Source organism: Lemur catta, chromosome 3 (assembly GCF_020740605.2).
Source record: "Lemur catta isolate mLemCat1 chromosome 3, mLemCat1.pri, whole genome shotgun sequence".
Lineage (NCBI taxonomy): Eukaryota > Metazoa > Chordata > Mammalia > Primates > Lemuridae > Lemur > Lemur catta.
The window spans coordinates 60,151,365-60,172,076 of NC_059130.1; the positions used below are offsets into that span (position 1 = coordinate 60,151,365).

The 20,712-nt window shown below is 35.4% G+C and overlaps 1 protein-coding gene across 1 annotated transcript; it reads right to left on the bottom strand.

Moving 5' to 3' along the window:
* Positions 1-486: 486 nt before the first annotated feature.
* Positions 487-19,251, bottom strand: RPF1 (ribosome production factor 1 homolog). The gene is made up of 9 exons (XM_045547645.1): positions 19,001-19,251; positions 17,579-17,635; positions 15,293-15,373; positions 8,775-8,870; positions 8,041-8,194; positions 2,578-2,660; positions 1,981-2,162; positions 1,671-1,797; positions 487-728 (listed from the first exon to the last, which is right to left on the bottom strand). The coding sequence occupies exons 1-9, from the start codon at positions 19,226-19,228 to the stop codon at positions 687-689; spliced, it is 1,050 nt and encodes a 349-aa protein (XP_045403601.1). The 5' UTR covers positions 19,229-19,251; the 3' UTR covers positions 487-686.
* Between the last annotated feature and the right edge of the window lie 1,461 nt (positions 19,252-20,712).

Here is a 20,712-nt window from a genome sequence, read left to right on the forward strand (position 1 = left end):
CCTAATAAATGGCTCTCCTAACAAGGATAGTAGTAGAGAAAAGACTGCAACTAAGAATTCCATTAGAAGATATAATAAAAACTTCAGAACTTGAGACAATGCCTGAATTGAAGCACTATGTAATGAGGTACACAGGAGCCAAAAAAAACAAAACTTCCAGGAACTAAATATTAGCTTCAGTAATTTGCAACTTTGCTTCAAGTCCTGGTAATACATTTTGCTTTAAATTTTTTTTTACCCTCCTGAAAGGCTTAAGGGAATATTAAAACATGCCAGAAACCTGGCCTCCAATTTAAGTTAATAATACTATGTGCCAGACACTGGGTATCTAAGATTAATCTGGTACAAAGGGTACCCAGTATTTACCAAACATTTTATTTCTCTCCAGCCTGCATGGTCTATGAAAATGCAAATGGAAAGTTAATTTGAATCTTGATTCCAACTTAAATTATTCACAATTACCAAAAAATAACAGAATTAAGTTTTAGGAAACCTAAACTGTCACCAAAATGACTTTTATTTATATTTGCTACAAAAACATACCATGACATTTGGTAATTTGTCCAGACATGAAAGAAGGTTTATGAAATCAGTAAATACATTTTGAAAGGTTGTTCTGTTAAAAATAATTTACCAAGTTCAAGATAGTCCTGTCCAGCAAAATCTAATACTATTCCCTCAGCGCTTTATAAATGGAATTTTCTTCTACTTGTATCCATTTCCCTGGGCTGAAAATTAGAAGGGGAAGGGAGAAAAGAAAATTAATGAAAAATTCAGGTAAGAGTAAAAATTAACTTCCTTGGATCTTTATAGGTAGCACTAATGCTGAAAAACTCTGAGACCCTGAGTAGTCAGTCTCAGGTCTAATATAAAAGATGGTGGTGGTTACTCTTCTCTGTGTGGGTGATTTTAGAGTGAAAATGTTAAGTACTGCTTACTAGATAGAAAAGAATGTTTTGTAAGATTGAGGTTTTCATTTATGACTTTAAGATGATCTCCAAACCTCTATAGCAATAGTTCTCAGGAAACATGCAGTAGGATCATATAATAAACAGATTACTGGGCCCCACCTTCTAAGTTACTAATGGAGTAGGTCTGTGGCCTAAGAATTTCCATTCCTAATAGGTTCCTAGGTGATGGTGTTGGTCCCACTTTCAGAACCACTGATCTTTAAGATACCTCAAGTAAACCAGGGTTAATCACCAATCCCAGGTACTGTATCACACATGGTTCTTTCTAGCTTATAGGGAAAGAAATTCAGAAGCATAACTTAAGGTCTAAACATGCAAAATTTAGAGCACATGGTTTCCTTCTTATTTCATACTTTTCTTTGGCAATGGTGGCGGGGTAGAGGGTGGGGAGGGAGACAAGGTCTTACTCTGTTGCCCTGGTTGGAGTGCAGTGGCATCATCGTATCAATAGCTCACTGCAACCTCAAACTCCTGGGCTCAAGTGATCCTCCTGCCTCAGCTTCCCAAGTAGCTGGGACTACAGGTGTGCACCACCATGCCTGGGTAATTTTTTTCTACTTTTAGAGACAGGGTCTTACTATGTTGCTTAGGCTGGTCTCAAACTCCTGGCCTCAAGCCATCCTCTCGCCTCGGCTTCCCAAAGTGCTAGGATTAAGGGTCCCCAGCCCTTAAATGGTTTTTTAAACAATAAGCACATACCTTATGGACCCATTCATATTCCCCGTACTTAGAATCAAAGGTTCCTTTCTGAAGAGATCTTAATTTTAAGGTAAAACGTGGTCCAAGTTCCTGAATTCCCACTTTCTTTTCACTCTTGAATATGTATCTTTAAAGACAAAAGAGTTAATGAGGAAATTAGTCTGAATGAACCCAACTGTTATTTAACATGACAAGGTTCAAAAGATAATTTATTTTCCCCTCTATAATACTTGTTACATTAGAAAACAGGTTCATGTTGAAAATGTATTTCATGAATGAAGTCAAAATCAAAGGAGTTAAAGTGCCTCACCTATGAAATCTAAAGAAGATATAATCTCGCTGATTATGGAATGTGGCAACCTGCCTTCCAATAAATTGAGGATTATGAGGAAAGAGAGATGCAAACATACGTCCAACTGAGTGACCCAGCCGTGTTGTAAAATTATTCAGAATTATTTCAGGTATGTGTTCTGTGGGGTCCTTACCTCTTCTCTAGAAAACAAAATGAATACCAATGAATCAAAGATAACTGGCAAAACAATAACTCAATTCAATTTCAAGTATTAGAATTTATGTGACAAGTTTGAAAAATTTAGTTTTCTTTATGACAACTACAGATGGCTCATCAAACCCATGAAATAAGATATATCTAAAATTATTTTAATATGCAGTAAATGCAACTAAAGGACAGTCCTTAGAAAATCAACATGCTTCATAGTAATGAGGGCTATTGCCTATAGGCCATAATTTAGAATCACGAGAAAACTGTCAACATTGATAGAATTACTGTTCTAATTAAGAACAGAAATGCCATTACTCAAATCATTTATTTGATCTGTAAGAGACAGCATCTATTAATCAAACACTATCAGGGATCAATACCAGTCAAGGAATACGTAAGACCTACCTTAATTTCTTTACGAAGACGAACACTGCTCATTTTAAAATGAGCGGTTGGACCATCTGGCAAGTGACTCAAAATAAGTCCATCTGTTCACAAAGGTTAAGAAAATGACATTGAACTCTGTAATCTAAATCCAGTTGTTTAACTGGCCTTCCATATGTCCAAAGGCCCCTAAAATCTATAGATAAGTGAAAAGGTCGGGGGGTGCACACATTGCTCTGGGTTAACTGAAGTTTTCCTACCACACCCAAAACTCAAAACACATCAATCAACCCAAATCTTCAAGAAAATTGATTAACTTGGTGTAGTCCTCTTTTTCTTTTTATAACAAATAGCTTGTCATCTCCCTCAATAGGGTATCTTGAGGCACCCTAAAGTAGGTGAAAAAAGCTATTTAACTGGCCACTACTCTAGCAGGCATAACCCAGAATGGGATTCTAGAATAATGTAGCATTGCAAATAGAATATAAGTTTACCTCCATGTTCTGAAATTGTAACCCAGAAGTGCCACCTTTGTACATTTATATAGTCAGGATATGCTGTCAGCTTTGAATATCGTTCTGTAAGACCAGAGACTCCTAAGTTCTCTTCTTGAAATCAAGGTTATAAGTCTTTCCTCAAGAGATAAGCCCTTACTCTTAGGACTGTGTCATAAATTATGATCAACCAAGTAATTAGTAACCACTTACAATCTACCACAAACAGAATTATGCTAGACACTAAACTGCAAATGAAATGTAAGAACTTTATTACAGTCAGCAGGGTTAGTAGCCCAAGGGCTCTAAAAGTCCTGGGTGCAGCTAACTTAGATTACTATGTACATAACGTTCCTTAAGTCTTTGTAGCACAGCTTGGCTTTAAACTAACCTATAACACCCTTACTTTTCATTTTTTTGAGACAGAGTCTCGCTTTGTTGCCTGGGCTAGAGTGAGTGCCGTGGCGTCAGCCTAGCTCACAGCAACCTCAAACTCCTGGGCTTAAGCGATCCTACTCCCTCAGCCTCCCGAGTAGCTGGGACTACAGGCATGTGCCACCATGCCCACCTAATTTTTTCTATATATATTTTTAGTTGGCCAGATAATTTCTATTTTTAGTAGAGACGGGAATCTTGCTCTTGCTCAGGCTGGTCTCGAACTCCTGACCTTGAGCGATCCACCTGCCTCGGCCTCCCAGAGTGCTATGATTACAGGTGTGAGCCACCGCGCCCGGCCAACACCCTTACTTTTCAATGAATAGTTTTTGGCTGCTGTTCCACGGCATTACAAGCAGGCAGAATTAATGGCAGTAAACAGGGCTTTCAATTTATATTATGCTCTCCAAATTAGTTTAAGAAAAACTTGCAAACATAACATTCCATCTGAATCAACAACTGACCCTTAAATGGAGGTCAGAATCAAGACTGTTTCAAGTCTATCTGCACACAAGGGTTTTACAAAACAGATGTTGCTATCTTTTTATGTCACCAACACTCTCATTCATCCAGATTAGAATTTATGCTTATCTTCAACTTCCCCCTCTCCCACCAAATCTTATTGCTTTTACCCTTACAGTTCTTTACTTCAACAGCCTCCTCTTTACCCTGTTATTGTCTCTCTTGAGGTCCTTGTGCTTTCCCACCTAGATTATTAAAACAGTATTTGACTTCCCCTCTCTCACCATTTCAAATACATCTTTTAATAGACTGTAAATCAAGTCTGGATTTAGGCATTGGTTCTGTAAGTAATCAGCTATGGCCCTTAGCTGTGTCATTGTATCTGTACCATAGTTTCTCATGTGCTTAGTGAAAAACTAGATAACTTCACAGTCTTGACAGCTGTTGCTAATTTCACACTACTCTATCATCACAGACTTGTTTACAGAATCAAGACATCAGTACGACACCCATAAGTGGATACAAACTTCCCTATCTTCCCTATACCCCCACCAAAGCTGCTCCCTAATTGGTAAATACTCACACAATCTTATATATTACATGTGTTTATCCTAGCGTGCATTTTTTGCTCATGCTATTTCAAATACCTGTGATATTTCACTCATCCATTAAGGCCCACTTCAAATGTTACCTCTACTTACAGTCAGAATTAAGCTCTAAATATTTTAAGCTCTCACTGTTACTTACCAAAGAACTGGTTGCTTATTTGAGTTATAGTCATGAAAATGCCTTTCTTCCCAACTAATCCATTAACCCTTAGATCTGTTTCTGTCAGATACTAGTGCCTACCACATTGTAGATTATCAGCAAACATTTGAATTCTTTCTCTTCTATATTTAAAGATTCACCACGGGTTCAACTTAATGAAGTACAGCCCAAAATATTTTTTTCTTAAACTTACTAAGGGACTAGGTGATGTAAAAAGTCATTTCTTCCAACCCAAATCAAGTCTTGAATCCTTTCTAGAACATTCCCACTAAACTGTGGTTTGTGTCAAAAGCAAAGCACAAAAGCCAAACTATCAGTTTCTAAGTACCTTCCTTTCCTGAGTACCTGCACTGCACAAGAAGCTTTATTTCTATTATTGCTAACTCCTAACATAAATCATGCAAAACAAGAGTCATTATGCCTATTTCAGTAATGAGGAAGAGGATGAGGAGGGACAAGGAGATTAGCTGAACTCTCAGACCTAGGCAACAGGAGATTGTCTGGAGTGGGGCTGCACTTATGCACAAGCCCTTGGTGGGCAGCTGCCCACATTTGGAAATGTATAGAGGCATTTTGTTTGTCAGGATGACTGAGGCATTACTGGTATTTAGTGCTTGAAGGCCAGGAATGCAAAACATCTTACAAGCTGCCAAGAGTATAGCAGCAAGAATTACCCTACCTCAAATGCCAAACAGTTCTCCATTTAGAAATAGAGGATGTAGGTCTGCACAGATAAAGCTTCCATGCTTCCCACTATAGCACATTTATTAAAATGCCTACTGCATGCTGTGCATGATGCCTTAGAAACATAATACATTTTGTGATTGTTGTGAGAACCCTAAAGACAGGTATTACTTCTTGTATTTAAAAAATGAGGAAACAGTGGCTAAGAAATTTGACTAATGTCACAAAACTTGCAAATACTGGAGTCTGTATTTGACATCATATCTACCCTGATCCAAAGCCACTAGACCACAGTTTAAACAGTTGACAAAATTCTTTAGAATAAGTCAAAACTGCATATACCTGTAACTTTTCACCATTCTTTCACAGAGTAACCTTTCCAATATCTTTAGACAGCTGTCATGTACCCAGAGTCTAGCTTACCACACACAGGCTGAGTCCTCAGTTTTTTCAACTTTTCCTCAAGTGTCTGCATTAGGAGTCATGATTTATTATTCCTGAGCCCATGTTAAATCTCTAGGAATCACCATTATTTCTTTTAGGCTCTTAAACTGTTCTTCCTTGAACCAGCCTACATTTTCTGTCTGGATCATGGCAAAGATAAATCTGTAGTACTCTTTCCTCCCTCCTTCCTTTAAAAATTCTAACTCCGTTTGCCTGTCTCATATCTTCCTCAAAGAATAACAGTTTGCTCAGATATTTTTTGAAGCCAGGATATCTGACCTCCTTAAGAATTTCTTGGCCTTATCTTACAATCTCTTTATCCAAGATGGACTTCCAACCCCCTTACCAATGTCCTTATTTGAAGATCATTTTCTGTTAACAGAGAAGACAAAAGCAAAATAAGTCTTCTGTTTTCCTGGTTTCCTTCACCAATACTTTGCCATCAGCTGCCTCACTAGACTTCAATCAGAAAAGATCAAGTATCTCTGAAATTATAAAACTCAACATCTAGGCAGGATTATACTTACAAAAATTCTATTCATTAAGACTTTTAGAAACTACCATGTAATTCTATATCCTCAAATTTTAATCTTGGGAAGACAAAGACATGTAGTTTCAAACTTGGATTAAATTACTTAATTAGCATAGTTATTTCTTTAATATAAATCAGGTCTGTGTAACCATAGGTACCTGAAAGTTAACTTACCCTATAATGTGTCCAATATGGTAAACAGAAAACTATTAATACATTTTGGGTAAATAGACAATACAATTCTACAAAGAAAACACAATGTAAGCTTTTTGAAGGCAACAAATGATATTAATGTAAGTGAAATTTGTGTGCCTATATAAAATACTTCAGTTAAACAAGGACAGAATGTTTATTCAATGATGAATGCCTGCTTCTTAGCAAAGAGTTATTAGTAGCCTTAAAATGATAACAGTTTTTTCAATAACTGCCAAAAATAAAAAGAGAGGAAATCAGATCTTGCCACTTTATTTTTGGGGGCAGTTTTTTAAAAAGGCAGCAACTACCTTACAAAACAGATCTTTTCTGGAATAGTTAGTATTCAAGAGATTTTAGTTACTTTGGTACATTAATCTGGTTAAGCTGAATTATAAGATGGCCAAAAAAACACATTACAAAGCTAGTTTTAGTCTATTTTAGTTTCTAGAAAGCTACTAATACAAGTGGATGAAGTAACTTTTTAAAGTTATACTAAAAACAATAAAAGCTATAAAAGTTATCCAGAATTTTAAAAAACAGCCTTTCCAACCATTAATTTAAAAAGAACCGTGTTCACTGATACTAAAGAGAAAATAATATCCTGGCAGCAGCACAGTCTTCTATTGTTTGTAAATCCTTAATGGTTTATATTTTAATAATTTGACTCATTCAATTGGTCATCTTTAAACTTACTGAATTCATAGCCACCAATCAATAAATAAGTAAAACAATAGTTAACAAAAAAATAAACCTGGACATCCTTTATATGATCTCTTATTTTAAAACAGGAGAAAATACTATGGGTTCAGGTGACATATTCACCTCAGATCTTTGACTCCCAGAAAAAGGTTTAGATTGGAACAAATACATAATATGGGCTCAAATCTCTACCTCAAAAACATAATCCTGTGATACCACCTCTGGAAATGTAAAATCTAGCCATACCACATTCTATGTAGATCTGGGTCACCCGTTTCATGCCTCTGTCTTTGTAAACGTCATCCCTCTGCACTGAGCATCCTTCCTCTGCCTTATTCACTTTCATCCAGCTAGATCCAATGTAAGCACCTCTTTCTCTGTGAAGTCTTTTCTCCCTGATATCCCCAGAGTTTACCCGTCACAGGATTTCCACTATATTTTGTATTTCTTTCTTTAATTGTACCATCTACACTATATTTTGTTAGTTTACATGTCTATTCCAACTATGAATTACCTGAAGGTTGTCTCATTTTATCTCTGAATCTTTTAGTAAGGATTAAAACAATGTCTTAGCATGTGCCTGATCAATGTTTGCTGAATATAAAGGAAAAATCAGTTTACAGAATTTTGTATAGAGATATATAATTTTATGGCCAAAAAAAAAATTATTTTCTGAAAGTTGTAGGGAATATTTCCTTGTTTTTTAAAATATATTTTAAAAGGTGGTGAGGAAGGGGACAGGAAAATTGCCTTAAAAAAACCAAAGGATACTTGGAGTTTTACGATCTTCATTAATAACAATCAGATCTGTGAAATCTCTTGAGATGCATTGTGGAATAATTTTTTTCAGAGCCAGTCCTCTTCTGTAATAAACATGTGAGTTGGGTATAACTGTGGAGAGCTGTTCACAGAGTCGTACTGTTCTCTGTAAAACAAAATAACAAAAATTCTCAAAAGTAAAAATAATTTTATATGGTATATATTCATAAGGAAAGAAATAATGATTATTATAAGATAGTGTTATTAATAGAAAGCAACACTGGGGAAAGAATGAAATCTGAACAGTGTTTCATCTTTTCTCAAAGACTGATTATCCTAAAGCAGTAGTTCTCAATAGGAGATGATTCTGCTCCACCAGGGGACATTTGCGAATGTCTGGAGACATTTTTGATGGTTGATTGGTGGTTTGGTGGTGGTGTATGGTTGCTACTGGCATCTAATGGATAGAGGCCAGGGATGCTGCTAAACATCTGAGAATGAACAGGATAGCTTACCATATCCACAAATTATCCAGCCCAAAATGTTAACAGTGCTGAGATTGAAAAACCCTATTCTGAAGAACCATACTTAGTGAATTTACATAATATCACCAGCACTACATTTTATTTAGCTTACTAACAGGCATTATCTAGGGCAAGTAACTAACTCTTCTGAACAGAGTACATTAAACAAAAGTAATATAAGAAAATTAAGAATTCAAGAACTATACTAATTGATGTGTTTACCCCATGAGGTCTATCTGATGTTGTGATGAGAATCTTGGGAGAAGTCTGCCTGTTGAAGTAAGAAGCAAATTCATCTGTAGATTCATCATAAGCAACCTGAGAACAGAAAAGAGAGATAATTTTACATAAAACAAATAATCTTCTGGGCCAAAATTTTAAAAGTAGTTTCAGTAGTACTATTGGACACTGACTACCTACCTGATAAGAGACTTAAAGAAGGACTAGGAGGTATTGACATTAATGGCAACACAAAGAAGTTGGGTGATTTTCCCTTTGTAGAATACAAGTATAGAAGTGAATAAATTTGTCAAAAATTGTTTCAGGGCACAAACTGAAATGTGCTCATTTTTGAGCTACTTTCATTTTCCCCATCACCTTATTTGGTAAACACAATAACTTTACCAACTTTAGGGCTAAAGGTAGGTAAGAACCAGCAGTCATGGATTCAGAAGTGGCAGGCTAGATCAGGAATGGGGGAGGGAGCAAATTAGCAGTGGTGGGGGGGGTGTGAAAACCCACAGCTTTGCTAGTCCAATGCTGCAGATCCAGTTCACGGTTAGTGTGTACCAGCCAGAAATTTAAAGGAATGCTCTGGAAGTGAAAAAGCCATAGAGTGGCTGAGATAATCTCCACAAATCCCTGGCTGACAGCTAACCTTACACATGTGTGGGGGAAGAACTCAGTGACCATTGAAAGGCAAGGGAGACTTGAGAACTGGCTGCAACCTTGAATGTATTCCTCAACCCACAAACAGCTCAGATGGCAGAAGGTATGTATGTTTTAGGGGCTGCTCAAGGTGTCTCAACACAACCTCTGCCTCATCACTGGTTGACCATTAAGCCACACAAACACAGAGGCACTCCCTAGGAAAACAGGTTAAAAATAACAAAAAAAAAAAAACTGAGCAGAGACACACTGCTACTATGGGGTAGACAGATTCTACAGTTTAAGTCCAGGCAAATTACTAAAAAAAAAAAACCAACAGCCCTTACAAAATAAAACAGAATCCAGAGTTATTGCAATATATTGTCTAAAATGTCCAGTCTTTAACCAAAAAATTATCAGATATGCAAAGAAATGAGAGTATGTCTCATAATCAGAAAAAAGCAGTCAACAGTAACTGACTCTGAGTGGGTTCAGATGTCAAATTTAGCAGACTTCAAAGCCACTATAATAAATATATCCAAGGATTTAAAGGAAAACATAGGCTTATGGCAGACCTGAAATGACAGATCAATGAATCTGAAAACAGATTAATAAATATTATCCAATCTGAAGAACATACAGAGAAAACAATCACAGAAAATGGAGCAAAGCTGGGAAACTCATAGCACAATGTCAAATGTTTCTCTAGTATGTGTAAAGGGAGTCCCAGAAGGAGAGGACAGAAAGAAAGGGGGGAAAAATTGAAGAAATAAGGGCTGAAAAACCCCAAATCTGATGAAAAACATTTATTTACAGATCTTAGAAGCTCTATAAATCACAAGTAGGATAAAAAGAAAGAACACCTAAATATATCAAAGCCAAACTGCTAAAAGCCAAAGACAGACAATTTGGAAGGAAATAAGAGAAAGTATAGGAAATGATGACTAGTGGAAATAATAAAAGTTAAAATGCAGTGAAATGATATGATCAGAGTACTAAAAGAAAGAAAAGTCAAGAAGAATTTTACATCCTGCAAAATTATCTTTTAAAAAGGAAGGCAAAATAAGTACATTTTCAGGTAAACAAAAACTGAGATTATTAGCTGCAATTAAATTTGCTGTACCTTGATTTCACCACAATGCAATATACCAATGTAGCAAAACTGTACTTGTACTTCATGCATATATAGAAATAAGAAATAAATGAAAAAAATCTGCTATAAAAACAAATATAATACCTAAAGAAACTCCTACAAGCTGAAAGAAAATGACACTAGATGGTAGGTAACTCAGATCCAGATGATGGAGAAAAGAACACTGTAAATGCTAAATATGTGGATAAACATAAAAGATTGTGTGTGTGCATATATGTGTATATACACTATTAATATCTTTTAAAAACATGAGATTGTTTAAAGCAGTAATTACACTAGGTTTATAACATAGACAGACATAGTATATATGACATTAACAGCACAAACAAGAATGGAGGAAATGAAACTATACTAGTACAAACTTGCTACATTTTACCAGAATTGTGTGAGCATTTATTTGAAGTAGACTGTAATAAATTGAAGATGTAATGTTGTAATTCCTAGAGCAACTAAGAAAAATAAAGCTTAAAAAAATCAAGAGGAATTAAAATGCCATACTAGAAAAATATTTAATACAAAAGAAATCAAAGATGAACAGAGAAAGAAAAAGATGTAAGAAATTTTTAGAGAAAAAGCCAAATGGTAGATGTAAATTGAACTACAATAAATAACATTAGATGTTAATTGTCAGACTAAATAAAAACAAGATTCAACTATATGCTGTCTATTAGTGACACACTTTTTAAGTGATTATATGTATATTAGTCAAAATACATATTAAGAAAAGACATACTGCTAGATGAGACATTTTAGATTGGATTAAGGGCCAATATAACAGTAAGATATAATTATAATTATATAATTATATGTAACAATATAATTATAATTGTATATGAACCAAACAAAAGAACTCCTTAAAGACGTGAAGCAAAAACGAAAAGGAATGGAAGAAACTGACAATTCAACAAGTGTATAGGAATATTTCAACACCCCTCTCTCAGTAACTGATACAACTAAACAGAATTTCGGAAAGAATACAGAACACTGTCACCCAACTTGAACCAACTCTCACATACATAACCCCATCTCAAAACAGCAGAATACATGCTTTCAAGGGCTTCACAGAATATTCTCCAGAGCAGACCACATACTAGAACATAAAAGTCTCTTTAATTGAAAAGGACTGATAATAAAGTATGCTCCACAACTACAACATCAAATTAGAAATCAACAACAAGAAACCTGGAAAATCCTCAAATATTTGGAAATTAAACAACATACTTAGTAACTGATAAGCCAAAGAGGAACTTACAGGAGAAATAAAAAAATATCTTGAACAGACTAGAAAATGAAAACACACAAAAAAATCAAAACTCATGTGCTGTGGTTAAAGCAGTGCTTAGGGAGACAACCAGCACTTTAAATGGTTACATTTGAAAGAATGAAAAAGTTCCATCTAGGAAAAAAAGCTGGGGGTGGGGTGAAAAGAGCAAATGAAACCCAAGGTAAGCAGAAGAAAAACATTATAAAGATTGGGGGAAAACTAATGAGATAAAAAAATACAACAAGCAAAAAAAACTAATGAAGTTACAAAAAGAAATCAACAAATCTTCCATTAAAAGAGATATTCACATTTAAACAACAATAAAAGCAGCACATTTTAAAATTTGTGGGATACACCAAAAGTGGTACTTTGAAGGATTTTGTGGCCTTAACTATTCATATTAGAAAAGATAAAAAATGAGCAAATCAATACATAAAAACAATAAACTCAAAGAAAGGAGAAGGAAATAATAAAGATAAAAGGAGATATAAATGAATTAGAAAACAAAGATTTGATAGAATCAAAGAAAAAAGTACTTTGAAAAGACTAACAAAATATAATAGATAACATCTCTGGTGAAAACTGACTAAGAGAAGAAGCCCAAATAAATAATACTAGGAATGAAAAGGGGACATTACTATAGTCTCACTCATGAACACAGATATACATTAATTCTAAGCAAAGTATTAACAAACCAAAACAATGTGTAAAAAAAGATAAAACATTATAACCAAATTGGGTTTATCTCAAGAATGCAGAAGAGATTTAACATTAGAAAATCCATAATGGTCATTTACTACATTAATGCAATAAAGGAGAAAAACCACATAATCATCTCAATATTTGCAGAAAAAACAAAAACATCTGATAACATTCTACATTAATTCATGATAAAACAAAATAAAAAATAGCATAATAAGAATAAATAGAATTTCCTTAACTTACATGAAGAATCTACCACTAGTGACACAAAACGTTAATGATGATACATTAGAAGTATTCTTTTTAAAATCAAAATATGGTTCTAATTAGTACGAAAGCGGGGTAAAGAATAAACTGTTAGTGGATTGAAATAAAAAGATATCATTTAAAGAAATGATTACCTAAACAGAAAAATGAAAACAATATTCAAATTATTAGAAATGAATTTAGGTAGGCTACTAGTTAGAATATCATTACCCAAAAACTGTGCTGCTTTCATTATTGCTTAAATGTGAATATCTCTTTTAATGGAATATTTGTCGATTTCTTTTTGTAAGCTTCCTAACTAGTCTGCTTACATCTCCAATTATAATATATTCTCAGTACAGCAGCCAATTATTTTTATGATCACATCATTCTTCTATTCAAAACCATCCAATGGCTCCTCATTCTACTCAGTATAAAACCAAAGTCCTCACAATGGCCAACAAAGTCACTGATCTGGTCTTTCCCCTTCCCCATACTCTCCTAGCACCTCTTCTACAATCCTCCCCCTTGCTCGGTTAATTTCAGTCACAACTGGCCTCCTTGGTATTTTTCAAAACCTTATTAAGCACACTCCTGCCTTAGAGATTCTGCACTGGGTGGTCCCTCATCCTGGAGTTCTTTTTGCCCAAAGATGGCTAACTTCCTCACATCCTTCAAGTCTTTGCTAAAAGGTCATCTTCTCAACGAAGCCTCCCAACATCCTATAAAAGGTCACAATCCTAACCAATAGAAAAATCAGCGAGAGACACAAACAATTGATTAGAGGGGAAAAAAGGATATGAAAAGATGTTCAACCTCATTCAAAACAAGAGAACTGCAAATTAAAACTACACTGAGATACAACTGCTCACCTATTGGGCTGAAAACAATTATTTGTAATTACAAAACCTTGAGTGAAAATTTGAGGAGTAACATTCATTTACATAATTTCAAAGTATATCCCCTCAAAATAGTTATTAATTACAAAGGGATCTGAAAATCTGATATGCTCCGAAATTCAAAAGTTTTTGAGCACTGACATGATTCCACAAGTGGAAAATTCCACACCTGACTTCCTGTGAAGAGTTGCAATCAAAGCTTTGTTTCATGCACAAAATTTATTAAAAATACCACATAAAAATTACCTTCAGGCAATGTGTACAAGGCGTATATGAAAACATAAATAAATTTCATGTTTAGACTTGGATCCCATTCCCAAAATACCTCATTCTGAAAAAATCCAAAATCCAAAACACTTCTAGTCCCAAGCATTTTGGATAAGGGATACTTAACCTGCATTCCTGTCAAAAGTACATAAACTAAATATAATCAGAGGAAACATCAGATAAACTCATATTAAGGTACATTCTACAGAATATCTGACCTGTACTCTTCAAAAAATCTCAATGTCATAGAAGTAAACATTGACTAAGGGAAGACTTGGTCCGAATTAAAGGAGGTTAAAGAGTTATTATAATGGAATATATGACCTGGGACTTTTCTTATGCTAAAAAAGACATTGGGACAACTGGTAACATCTGATAAGATCTACAGACTAGATGATAATATTGTATAAATGTTAACTGTCTGATTTTGATAACTGTGCTGTACTTATAAATGTATATTAATACACACATAGCCACACCCAAAAACATAAAAGGGTATACATAAAACTGTAAACCCTCTCTCTTTCTACTCCAGGTAGTCCAGAATCTTTTCTACTATTTTATGTTAGTAATCTATCACCTGCTAACATTTGTCTCATTTATTTATTTTATTATGTTTATTGTTTGTCTCCCTAGAATGTAAGCTTTGAGTGGGCAGAAAAAGTGTGTGTGTGTATGTGTGAGTGTGATAGAGTATTTTCTGCACTAATGGATCCCAAGTCCCTTAAACAGATAGCAGGCAAACATTTGCTGAAAGACTGACAGGCTGAATCAGTGAATGACTACACCAGGAGATACGTGAAAGAATGTTGATAACATCACTGTTTGAAAGCAGGGAAACATTACAAAACCAAGTTTCCTTTAAAAAAATACACAAAGTATTTAAACCTTGATTCTTTCACTGTACTGTTGCAAACTAAATAGAACATGCAAAGTGGAAGATCTTGAAATCAATAGTTTTATGAAGATATAAAAAATACCATCAATGTTATCCTTAGGTATCAAAATGTCTAACAAATACTACAAAAGTCTATAGTATGAGGAATTATTTTAAAATATTAAAATAGTACTATTCAGAGATTAAATGATAAATTTACTGCATTTTTCTATAGCATTATTGGGAAGTTCAATTATGAAATAATCTAAAGGAACTATTATCTCGATTATGAAATAATCACAAATCATAAAATTTAATTATGAAATAATCTACCAAATAATAGGATAATATGTCAACATGGTAGCTGAATAACTCTATTATACCACTTCACCAGTGAGCATTTTAAATTAAACATCAACACATAATTTATCAAGTGTGATCATTCAAATTCATTCTAAACATTACCTCTTCATCATTAGGGTCTACTATGGTTTCATCATACACTCGCTGGTTATCAATAGTCTTGGGTATAGGCTTTGGTGGAGCCTAAATATAAGAGAAAGGATTACATTTTAGAAGCATTTTACATTAATTATTTTACATTATGGTTGGAGTAAAATAACGGAAATCTACAAATAACCCCAAATTTAATCTGTTCCTCCTATCATCCCACTGCTACTGCTACATAAATCCTAATAACAATACTGAATAAGAGGCTTTTTAACAATCTAAGTAGAGACACACGCATACTAATAGAATGGCTAACAAGCAATGCAATAGCTTAAAACCAGAGAGATGTAACAGAGAGAAGAAATAGGAGTCACAATTACTACTAAGGAGAAAAATATCAAACCGTATTTTTTAAAAAATTACACAGGTACCATGTATGTGACTTTGTTTCACTATGTCCAGAAAGCTATTCAGAAATATGTAACAATTCTCAGGTTGGGGTAGGTAACAACAAAAAATTAAAAAAATTAAAAAAATAAAGAAATATATAACAAAAGTCTATCCACTGATCTAGTAATTCTACTTTGGGGGATTTATGGTAAGGAATGTTAAAGAGGGGGAAATTTATACAAAGAAATAAGTAATATCACTCATTCATATTCAATATCAATGAAAAGAAACAGGGCAAAGTCCCACAACAGGGTACACACATTATGGCATGTCAACATTTGTGGAATACTGTTAGAATCAGCAATCATGCATACTCAGCTTAGACCCAAAAATTGTGTAAATGAACTGTTAAGGAGCAGGAACACAGAATTATAAGAACACACTAAAAGTAATTCAATATATGTATACTAGCAGAGATATGAAGAAGATATAAGCTGATAAACTATTTAGGATTTAATTTTTCTATTACTGTATGAAATAAATATTGAGTAATTTTTTAAACAAGGCAGTTATAGGAAGTCATCTTTCAGTCCAAAACAAGAATGGTGATATTTTCAAATGGTGATCAGCATATTAATTTGGTATAATTGACTGATTACTGAAGAGTTTTAAAGAGACTAACATTAGTTGACACATCAGGATTTTGGAGTTTCAGGATATTGACAATTTCAAATGGTTTAACCCAATACTATTAAAAGAATGCATGAAAAAGTGGAGTGTTTAGTTTGTATACAATATTTGTATTTTTTCCCTTCCTCAAGCACCCTTATCCTTATTTGGTACCTTTATCTTAAGAGATGGGAGTGTGGAGAGTTGTATGTTTTTACAATTTTGCAACTATAAATCATAACTTATGAGTAACTATAAATGAAATTAAATGAAAATAGCTTATCTGTGCAATAATCTAGGAGTATTTAATAGTTCTTTTTAAGTTTTTCAATAGAAGGATGGGCATAGTAGCTCACACCTGTAATCCTAGCACTTTGGGAGGCCAAGGTGGGAGGATTGCTTTAGGTCAGGAGTTCGAGACCAGCCTGAGCAACATAGTAAGACCGTGTCTCTACAAAAAAATGGAAAAATTAGCTGGGCATCACAGTGGTGCGCACTTGTAGTTCCAGCTACTTTGAGAGGCTGAGGCAGGAGGATCCCTTGAGCCTAGGAGTTTGAGGTTGCAGTGAGCTATGATGATGCCACTGCACCCTGGGCAACAACGCAAGACCCTGTTTCCAAAATAAAAAAAAGTTTTTCAATAGATTTCACTTCTTACCAATACCACAAAAATAGTCAACTCCTTTCTTGATGCATTCTCTGTTCTGTTCTTTGCTATAATCCATCCAAGTGTCTCATCATCCTCCCAGAAGAGGCTCTGTCCTGCTTTTCCCCAGCCTTGCTTGACAAAGAGCCTTTGCTTCAACTCACAAGAGCTCCTGCTCCAGGCCTAACTTGGGAAGCTTCCCCATTCCCAAAGTCAGGGAGAGGTTTCTCTGCCTCTCAAACATGTAAAGTTACATGCATAACACCACCACTGTGTTTACTGTTTAAGTACACAACCATACATAGTAAAGGTAAAATATAAATGCATAGAAAAAATAAACAACAGTTTCACATGAGTGGTTATCTCTGGAAGTAAAAGCAATCAGGAAGAAGCAGACATGGGGCTTCCAACACTATTTGCTAATGCATTATTTCTTAAGCTGGGTAAAAGATAGTAATGGTTTTGTTATATTATTTTCGTAGGTTTTTATACATCTGAAATATTTCATAATAAAATTTTAAAAGAAAGTAATTCAATGTAAATATCAGGACATATTCCTTAATATAAGATACAAAGAAGATGGCTAAATATTTTACCTTATCACCAAGAGCCTCTCTCTCTTTTTTAAGCCTTTTCTTAGCTGCCAACTTTTCCTAAAGGGTTAAAGAAAGAATATTGAAAAACTATGAGTTATATCACAAATACATAATAAAACTACAAATTACTAATGCTATGAATACTTAAACTGGGCAATCCTTGTATCTTTTTAAAATCTGGACATAGGTTTTTATACCTAAATTGCTGTAAGCCAAATAAACTGGCCAATTAATCAGATTTCTTTAACAAACATCTTACCCCTTCAAAAAATCTAAATTGGCTAGTTTGAGCATTAAGTGAGCATTAAGTTTCACTAGCTTTATCTTTTACTACAAAGCCCCAAATTAATGAAAGTGCAAAATGTGTATCTAAACAAGTTAACAGACTTTGTTGTGTTGTTTGCCTAACCAGTTGCATCTTAAAGACAACCATGGTTATGCTGATTGCTTCTCTTGAAAAGCACTAAAAATAAGGAGAAATATAAGGAGTTTTCAAGTTGTTTCCAATAAAGCTGTCTCTATTTATCCCCACATTTTATAATCAAAATATGCGTTTAGAACTAGTAAGAACTTACAAAGTTGGTTAGGATTATTCAATGATCAATCTACATTTTCTGGAGATTTCTAGACAGAACGCTAGGCACACAATAGAAAATAAATATTATTCTTTTCCAGCACCTACTGACCCTCACTCCATCAAGTCTCAGATTAAAAATCATAACCCCAAGAAGTCTTCTAGGACATCCCTCCTCCATACTTGCACACCAGAATAGGTCAGAAATCCCTTGTATGGACTCCAATAGCACCTTGGCAGGATGATGAAAAACCATCAGTCCTGGGTCTCAAAAAGGATAGTAAGAGGACGCAGGCAAATAAAAAGAATAGTATGTGTGAACTTATGTGTTGTGCAAGAATAAGCAAATGCTTTCTTCCAATTGCAATTTAACCACAAATTGAGAACTGGAACCTTGGTATGTCGTTTCAGTTTATGCTTACCTCCCGAACAGTATGAGGATAAGGCTGTAGAGCACAAATAAAACTACTAGAAACTTTTACAGTACTAATTTTGTTAAGAGTCGCTTCACGAATCAGAGAAGCGATATTTTGGATTTATTATGTATTGCCTATATAAGACCAACGATAGGTAGCCTGGCCAAAGTGGGGGCCTTCTAGGCGAATAAGGGGTAATCTTAACTACCAGGAGAGCAGGGCTTCTGGCTTTAAGAGTTTTCAAGGAAGGGGGCCCTCCACGTTGTCGCTCAGGCAAAAGGCTAAACCTGAGTTTCCAAAACAGGGCAAGGGGCGGCGTCACCCTTGCGTAAAACCACCGCAAGCACTGAGCCCGAAGGACCAACACATTTGTGCGCCCCTTTGCCAGGTGCGAACCACCCCGCGCATGCGCCCAACCTCCTCTCCGCTTACCTTCCGCTGCTGCTGTTTCCATCGCGTGAACATTAAGTGTCGCCGCTGTTTGTTTTTAATCTCCGAAATGCTGAAGCCTGGGGGAAAGGCAGCCGTTTTCGGGGGTGGGGCTCCGCTTTCTGTCGCCTCATGCTCTGCCACGGCAGCCTCCTGAAGTTCTGCGATAGCGGCTTTCCGTTTCAGGCTTTTCTTCCCGCTGCCGCCGCTCTTATCCCCGGACTTCGCCATGGTGTTGCTCCTCGCGTCTGTACGGAAACGGAAATAGCCTTCACCTCTGACACCTTCCTTAAGCTTTTACTTCCGGGGTCGCAAAGTTCTTACGCTGTAGACAGGTTAATGAGTTTTAGCCAGTTAGAAGGAGGTAAAACCGAAGCTTGAGGAAAGTTTAGGCGGCTTGCCCAGTTGTATGAACAGTGAAATGAGTTCTAGGACTCATAGCATCTGCTGAGAGCCCAGTCCTCAAAATTATGGGACAAAAGAATTCTTGCCCCATTTAGCATACATTTTACTGGAGAAAAACCTAAAATGAGCACAACAATTTTTTGGTGAGATATAAAGTAATATATGGTATGGGAAAAATAGAATAGGGTAAAAGAGGATAAAGAGAAGGTAGAGGGTCACGTTGCAATTTTAAATAGGATTCTCAGAGTAGGCTTCGTTGAAAAAGTTACACTGAGCCAAGATTTGAAGGAAGTAATGGGGTACACTATGCCATTATCTAAGAGAAGAGCTGTTATTTTGAGAAAAGCTGGTTATCTAGGAGAAAAGCCATCCTGGCAAAGGAAAACAGCCAGCTCCAAGGCTTCTAGTCAGTAGCAAGTGTGGCATGTTCAAGAAAACACCGTGGGTGGAGGCCAAGAGTCAGATGAGAAAGGAAAGTAAATAAGGAAGAGGAGGGTTAAGATTGGATAGGTCATGTAGGGTTTTGTAAGGACTTTGGTTTTTACTTTACATGAGATGCAGATCTCATAGGATTTTGACAAAAAGAATATGATCTGTCTTACATTTTTAAAAGCATTACTGAGATTCTTCTTTTGAGAAGAGACTATGGGAGCAGGATATGGAAGGAGAGAAGAAACAATAGTGGTTTGAACCAGGATGGGTCTAGTGGAGGTAGTTGGGAAGTGATCTGATTCTTCTGGAAGGTAAAGTTGCTGACTATTGAATAAAGGGCATGAAAAATACAGAAGAGTCAAAGATGATTCCAAGACTTTTGATCTGAGTGACTGGAAGGATGGAGTTACCATCAGTTGAAATGGAAACGACTTTACGTGAAGCAAATTTGAGAGGTAAGATCAAGATTTCAGTTTGGGAAATGTTATGTTTGAGACATTAGTTAGTGATCTAATTGGTGTTGTCAATTAATCAGTTGGGATGTATGATTCTGCAGGAGGAGACACTTGTGTGGACCAGAAATAAAAACTTGGGAGTCATCAGCATACAGATAGTGTTTCAAATCATTAGAATGAGTATAGATAGAGAACTGAAAAAGAGATGAGGACCAAGGCCTGAATCCTGGAGCAGTCCCACATGAAGAACTAGAGAGAAAAGGAGGACTCAGTAAAGGAGAATGAGAAGAGAAAATTAAGAGAGTAGAGTGTCATGGAAGTCAAGTGAATAAAGTGTTTTCTTACTAAATTTGCTACATTCTTCATTTTAATTTTATGAAAATGCCCTCCAAATGGCAACAAAAGAATCATTTTTGGTTTACT